We start from the raw sequence: 7,500 nt of genomic DNA on the forward strand, positions 1-7,500 counted from the left end.
AACTTTTATTACAAGGGTCAGTTGTAAATTTGGAAATGTGCTCACGGCAAAAAAAAAGCCTAACTGAACGGACTACAAGAAACAAATATATACCTGATGATACAATAAAGCTACTTTTCAAGGATGCTGTGTAAAAAAAACGTATTGAACGTATCAGACTCTTGCAGATCGTACATCACGAGGCAGCGGGCTGTCACAGGGTCTTTTAAATAATTGGTCTTACACCGTCATCTATGCGTGGTCGACTTCAAACGCATCACTTACTTACTTAAAAATGTTCATTTTGTTAGGTAGTCACGTGATAACAAGCCCAAACAAATGTTCACGATAAAAATATTAAAAAAACAAAACGACATGCAAGGTCTTTGCTTTTTTCTTTTTTTTTTTTTGCGCGAAGTTAAGAAACTCTCCTGGGCACGTAAAACAAGCCAACTGCACGAAACTCCAGAGTTGACATGATTTAGGTTGAACTTTTGTAGTGAGCTTATTTTAGCATAACAAATAACACAGTCAAACCTAAAGTGGTCAGGAAAAAAACATTAACAAGGCATTAAGCGACTAAAGTGTAGTTAGTAGATCAATTGCATTTCAAATGGCCATTGTGATAAGATTTTCGTAAATGAGGCAAGGACCTTACTGCATTGTAGGGTGGTGGCCGTGTTGATGAGAAGGAAGCATAAAATGGAATTTAAAGACTGTTAGTCGAAACAAAAAGCAGTGGCCTTCGTAGAAAAGGACTGAGACTTATACGCAGGTGGCTATTAGTAAAGGTTTAACTGACTGTGAGTTCTAAATTGGAAGAAAACTTACCATATTGAGACTAAGTAGCGCAGATCAACGATCAACGATTTGCAAACGTTTCTTAAGTAGCTCCTTCCGTGAAAGAGACGCTGATGTGAATGCGCGCTTCACCCAGTACAGTTCTTATATTGGTCGTGTTTTAAAAGACATCCAACATATAACAGACCAAATTAATGACGCCAATAGGGCCATTTATGAGAAAAGGTCAACACGTGTCTTACATAATACACATCTTACGTAAGAATTAAGGGAATGTTGCATTTTTAAATACTTTATTATTCATCGGCGTCACAGTTTTTTGCTGATTTTGGGGCTCATTTTGTTGAAACTCAAGCACGCTTCCAACCGACCTGTTTATTTTCGTGAACCTTCCCTGCTTACAAGGCAGTACTAAAAATATCCTCCCGTATCACATTTCAACCTTAAGGTCGAATATAGTTAATCTAGGGACTGGTTATGAAACCCTGAGAATTTCAAAAGGAGGAACAATACAGTCGCAATTAGATGTTGAACCGACCGTGACCCTGCACAATCTTTTGTTTTTTTGTTAATTTCGAATAAATTAGTCGAAGCTGTTGATTGGTTATCCTGCCGAAAAAAGAGTGCTTTTGTCGAGTTTTGTGCACGGTCAAGGCCAAAAAAAAGCAAACAAAAACATTAAACAAAGAACCTTGTCGAGTTTCATAACCAGCCTACATGTATTAACTATGGCTCGAAAATTCAACACACATAATATTATAATTCACAAAGGCACAAAAATCACAGAATTCTTTTTCAGCGAAACAATGAAACAATGACTTTCGACTCTATTTCGACGGTTAACAAGAATAACAAACTTACGAGGCAGAATGTATATTTATATTTAATTAAGTTAACACAACAGAAAGACGCTAACCTTATTTTGACACGAAAATGCTTTAGTATTGCCATAAAAACTGTCCAGTTAAGCTCGCATATTATAAAACATGATGAATTCACGAAGGCCACCTTTTCCAGCGAACAATTTTTTGAAACAAACAACATATTTGCTATTAGAGGCAAAAACCCCTTCCTATTTCATTACGTGCGTGAAGAGAAAAAAACTCAGTCGTGTCAAATATGCGCAATATTACAACAAACTAAAATTTCAGGATCAAACCGTTTCCATGAAAACCTTTTCCTTGAATAACGAAGCACAAAATAGACGACACAAGCTTTTCTTTCAAATAATTCTTGGCTGTCACATTCCATCATTTTTTTTTTACCTGAAGACTGTGCAGAGTTGATCACAGATCCACTTAAGTAGTTCGATTCGTTCTCTGTCTTTGTTGAACCCATAAGTTACCAGAAAATTTTCCATTTGGTTTCAGTGTTCTACATAACACCACACTTGGGAAAAGATTAGAAATGCTGCTCACTTTGATTTCGGCTCGACGGGCGACAGATTGTTGTCGAAGTCCATTACTCGTCGCTTTTAAGATTCCACCGCCTGTCTTGTTCAATATCCGATTGATTTGCCATTATTGTGGGGTTGCCAATGGACTTCGACAGCGTGAATCTTTCGCCCGTCGAGCCGAAATCAAAATGAGCTGTACTCTAATATTTCGCCAAGGTGGTGTTACGTACAACACTGAAACCAAATGGAAATTTCTGGTAACTTTACGGGTTCAACAAAGACAGAGAAGGAATCGAACACCACAAGTAGATGTGATCTCTGTTGTGTGTCTCACAGTGTTTACTGAAGTCGCATCTATTTAAAGTTTGCCTGTTTGTCTGGCAAGTAACATTCATTTTGTACTCAACTCTGCAAAGGTTAAAAAAAAAAATGAAATGTGACAGTGAAAAAATTATTTGAATGAAAGCTTGTTGTCTCTTTTGTGCTTTATTATTTACGGTCAAGGTTCTTTCGAAAAAGGGTTTGATGTGAACTGTCAGAAATTTATTTAATTGCATATGCTTTGTGATTGTGTGTTTTCGCTTGCACGCACGCAACTGAAATAGGAAGGGTTTCTTGCCTCTTATAGCAAATATGTTGCTTGTTTCAATAAATGTTTCGCTGGAAAATATTTCTGTGAAATTTCCAGCTTTTTTGTAAATTTATCATGTTGTGTAATTTTCGAGCTTAGAAAATAAAACAGGTCTGTGTGGAAATTGTGCTTGAGTTTCAACAAAATGACCCCCAAAATCGGCAAAGATCACGAAAATAAACAAAAATTTTTGAATTGTTGGAAGCGTGCTTGAGTTTCAACAAAAAAAACCCCCCCCCAAAATCGGCAAAAGAGATTGTGACGCTGATGAATAATAATAAAGTAGCTGCTATTACCAAAACGATGGAATTACCTGGTGATAAATAACCTTGTCTTGGAGAGTAAATTTTTTGATTTTCCAGAAACAATGGTCAACCTCTGAGAGTTGGGCGATTGTGATCTTGATTGTGATCTTTGTGTTGAACGCACATTTCTTGTCAAAATTTATAACAATCGAAAGAAAAAGAAAACTAACAAAAAAAAAAAACCCGTATATTTGGCATCATTTGACACAGATGCTTCACTGTTTCGCGAGTAACATGCGGTAAAATGCCGCGGTAACTTGATCATTTTTTTTCCTTTTTTTTTCTCTCTTGTCAGACTTTGTGTCTATCTGTTGCCATCGCGATTAATTACTTTTATCTCGTTGCGTTTGGGTGGATGGTCATGGAAGGAGTTATGCTATACTTGAAAGTTGTCAATGTATTCAACGTGAACACAAGCAGAAAGTATTTTTATGGATTTGCTTGGGGTAATAATACAATAATACATCTAATGGTTGTTTCAACGAGTATTCTTGAACCTCGCGTTGTTCTTTTTCCTATTCCTTAACAATGGATTTGTCCCAAGTTGAAAAGACAAGTCGTGTCTTCCATGTTGTTTCCCGTCCGTCGGTTTTACCGAATGGACAATTCATGGTCATTGACGTAAGTGACCGATCACAGCTAACTGGAGATAACGCCGTATTATAAAACTATGTACATCCCACTACATTGGCTCTGTCGGCAGAGCCCCATTAAGCAACCCTGTGCAGTAGGTCCCAACATCAAACCATAAATGGGATAGCCCTTCAAGTCTACAGCAGAATTGAGCTTTAGAGTACACACTGAAAGATGCATGGTACTGAAGGCCAGAAATGTGCGGTGATATTAGGTGCACCCAGGTTTTGTTAAGCGTTACGAAGAGTTTCCCTTACGATTGTCCTCCATGCATTTTCACCCGACTTGTATACAGAAATACAGACCACGCACATCGCTTATTTTTTGTGTGCCAAGAGTAGCCAAATAAAACTCCTTGCCCCACCAATCAACCAGTTGTAAACAGTTCGTTTTATGATGAAGAATTCAGAATGCACGTCATTATTTGCACTTCTGGATTTCAATGGAACTTCACAATTGTGATTCCCTGAGAGATTTTCGTTAATTTTCTTCCGTTTTCCCTTTTCAGGATTTCCAACTCTTCTGGTTACTTGTGCTGTTGCTATAAATACTCTGATCCACGGAAGTATGAACACTAGCATGCGAGAAGATGTGTAAGCAACATAGAAAATGTAAAACCTTACGGATGACAATTTTCAACTTAGGTTAATGCATTTCTCGTGTTCATGGTTCACTAAATCTCGGTTATTAGCTCATATACCTTAGTTCAGTTGACCTTATGTGGCAATTGATTGCGCTAAGCGTTGCTAAGCTTTTTTTTTTCCCCTGGAAAGCGAAATTTCTCTCTGAATGAAGCAAAAAGAAAGAAAACCTTTTTGTGGAAAGTTTGCATCGATTCCGACGTTTAGAAGCACCCGAAAAGGAAAAAAAATGTTTTAGTGATGAGCCTGAAAGGTATTACCCAACATCGCATCTTCATCAAGTTTTTTTCGATTTCACTCGGATTTTCTTGCTTTTTTCGCTTATATTTCGTACTTCCAAACTTTTGGAGTTTAAGGAAATTGATAAAACAATTATTCCATTCGGAATTGTTGGATATGAGACTGGTTATAGCCAACTCGGCGCTACGCGCCTCGTTGGCTATTTACCATCTCATATCTAGCGCGCGCTCATGGAATAATTGTTAAATATCTCTCTGGGCTACTCTTCATTAAAAAGGCGTCAAGTGGTCTATATTATCAGAAAGAGAAAACTTAATTATTTTTTTGCTGATTCCAAATCAAGAAGAACGAATATATCCGGTTTGTTAGTTCTCTACTCTGCTTTGAGAGGGTTCTCTCCAGGTACCTAGTTCAAGTTCAATTTTATTGTTTAGCATCAATACAGAGGACAAAGTGCTTAAAACATTAAAAGGCTAATGGCGAGGAAGCCCAAGGGAAACCACTGGACTTATAAGAGATAGGATCCCTAAATCACTAATATAAGAAGTCTTAACAGAAGTATACATGTCAAATCATAGATAAAACTACTAAACAGTGAAACAATAAAATATACTAGATAACTGTATTAAGCATAGATTAGGCTAAAAAATGTAAAGCAAATAGGGAAATGATTATATTTATGATAAGAGGAATACTTTCAGTTCACGGGAATGGAAGCGATACTTGTTGCCTACGAATACAGTTGCTTTGATTTCTAGAAGTACAGACTGGGCGCAATTAGTACCCGTCGCCAAATACAGTTTACACTTAAATAAAGTTTATGATTGTTATTATTTAGCCGTAGGCTGTTTCCGGTGAAATCATTCGAACGAGTTGTGAACAGAGGACAAATGAAGATTGTGCATGGTTAACATAACGTGTAACAGCACCGTTCTCGCTTTAAAGTTTTAGCGGTTTCATAACCAATCCATCTATATGAACTATGACCAAAACGAGTGGACAATTTATACACTGAGATTACCATGTCACGCGCGCAGGTGACCTCCGCCCTGTGCACAGTACGAATCAAATTACATCTGCATCGGTATCCATAACGCTACAAAACGAAATCCAGTCAAACGCGGAAAGCGAGAGGTTACATTTACAGTATCTTCTTACTTTTCGAAGCAGTTGAAAGAAGAGGCTGTCCAAAAAGACAAAGCTTAAGTCCTCAAATTGACATGAATTGAGTTTAATCCGGTGTGATGTTCCTGTTTTCTAGTTGTTGGTTTTCATTCTCGTATGGATTTGTGTGGGCCTTTGTTGGACCAGTGCTTGTTGCCTGTTTGGTGAGTAAAGTTGTTTATGACAAAAATTCAACTTTCATAATAACAACAATTTTAATCATCCAAGGAGGACCAGTGCTTAATCTGAGCTCCAACGGCCCATGAAACATCATCCCAAGCTTTCATTTCCTTCATTGATACCTTGGGGTCAGTAACGAGGCTCTCCCAGGATGGGTGGGGTGGGGGGGGGGGGGGGGGGGGGGGGGGGGTTGAAAGAAAGACTTTGTTTCCTTGTTCCCTTTAAAAATTCCTTGGGTTTCCTTAATTGTTCCCAAAATTAATTCCAATCTTGTTCTCAGCTTTTTCATCCCTAACTAAAATAGTTTACATGTATGTTCCCTTGTTCCCTAAGAAATTTTCTATTTGTTCCCCTGTTCCCCAGTTCAAAATAGCCATGTTCACTTGTTCCCCAAAACCCCTGGGAGGGATAACACAAAACAGCTTCTTTTGCCCACAGGAGGATGACATTTAAGTTCAACTGGAAAATTCACCAATGGTTATTTGCCTTGCAATACTTTCATAAAGGCTACCATTACCAAATATTGTTGTGTTGAAATTATATGTCAAGGAACTGGCAAAATAATTTGTACAATACTACATAGTGGCTCATGATGGCAACAAATTTTCTGTATCCAATGATCACATCACATGTAAGAGATGTGTAACGAAAAAGAAGTACAAGATACTAACAGAAATACCTTACTCTCCTTTTTTCATATCCTTTTCTTACCCCCTGTAACCACAGCTGTTAAATGAATAAATAAATAAACAAATAAATAATTAAATGTCTAAATAAGCTATGAATGAATGACGATGATGAAGTCATATATATGCCATCCCAATTTCACAAGTAGAAGATGAACATTAAAGATAATTATAATGAAAGATGAACCAGAAAGGATCCTAAACACTGACAATAGCCCATTTTACAGTTCTGTGCTGTTACCAGGCCTTTGAATAAAAACGAAACTGGAGTTGACAGTTGCTTTAATACAAACCTCACTGCTTTTCTTACATAAATCATATTGCTATAATTCTAACGAGTTTCTATTTACATAAGAAAAGCTGCGAGGTTTTGTATCAAAGCAAGGTCAACTCCAGCCTCACTTTTATTCAAAGGCCTGGTAACTGAGCACAGAACTATGGAATGGTCTGTTGGTTGAGGGTCAAATTCCCAGTCTCTGACAAAGACATTTGATAAGTGATGGTCGAGAAAATCGGTGACTTACTAGTGATTAGGTAGATGATAGATTGATGGAAATGGAGAGGAGTGCAATTAATTATAGCTAATCCAAAATCGTACAAGGCAAAGTTCAAAGTAACGAAAACAAAAAGTGAATAGCAAATAATTTCTTTGAGGACAATGCTCTGTTTACACCAAAATGTTACGAAAATGGAAGAAGCTTTTCAAAAACACAACTTAAAGACGCAATTTTCCTAAATGAATGTTGTCTTTTCGAAGTAATGCAATGTCTATAACAAGCAAGTTTTCAAAAGACATGAACGCATAAGCTTCCAAGCTGCTTGGTTAAAAACAATGAATTTACCT

General features: G+C 37.3%; 1 protein-coding gene and 1 long non-coding RNA gene across 4 annotated transcripts in view; one reads left to right on the forward strand and one right to left on the reverse strand.

Moving 5' to 3' along the window:
* The first annotated feature begins 3,428 nt into the window (after positions 1-3,428).
* The window catches only part of LOC138015694 (adhesion G-protein coupled receptor D1-like), an 11,769-nt gene continuing 7,697 nt past the window's right edge, over positions 3,429-7,500 (forward strand). For all 3 annotated transcript variants that reach the window (XR_011125606.1, XM_068862803.1, XM_068862804.1), the window contains exons 1-3: positions 3,429-3,558; positions 4,254-4,338; positions 5,888-5,954. Coding sequence is in view for 2 of the 3 variants with exons in the window: in XM_068862803.1 (XP_068718904.1) it covers positions 3,468-3,558; positions 4,254-4,338; positions 5,888-5,954 (243 nt within the window). In the remaining variant the exon portion in view is untranslated. The remainder of the gene's footprint in view (positions 3,559-4,253; positions 4,339-5,887; positions 5,955-7,500) is intronic.
* LOC138015696 (uncharacterized) overlaps positions 5,721-7,500 on the reverse strand; it is a 1,906-nt gene continuing 126 nt past the window's right edge. The window contains exons 1-3 of the long non-coding RNA XR_011125607.1: positions 7,499-7,500; positions 6,650-6,696; positions 5,721-5,947 (exon numbers count right to left, since the gene is read on the reverse strand). The exon at positions 7,499-7,500 is cut by the window's right edge and continues 126 nt beyond it. This is a non-coding gene — a long non-coding RNA (uncharacterized lncRNA). The remainder of the gene's footprint in view (positions 5,948-6,649; positions 6,697-7,498) is intronic.

Source organism: Montipora capricornis, chromosome 9 (genome assembly GCF_036669925.1).
Source record: "Montipora capricornis isolate CH-2021 chromosome 9, ASM3666992v2, whole genome shotgun sequence".
NCBI classification, from domain to species: Eukaryota; Metazoa; Cnidaria; class Anthozoa; order Scleractinia; family Acroporidae; genus Montipora; species Montipora capricornis.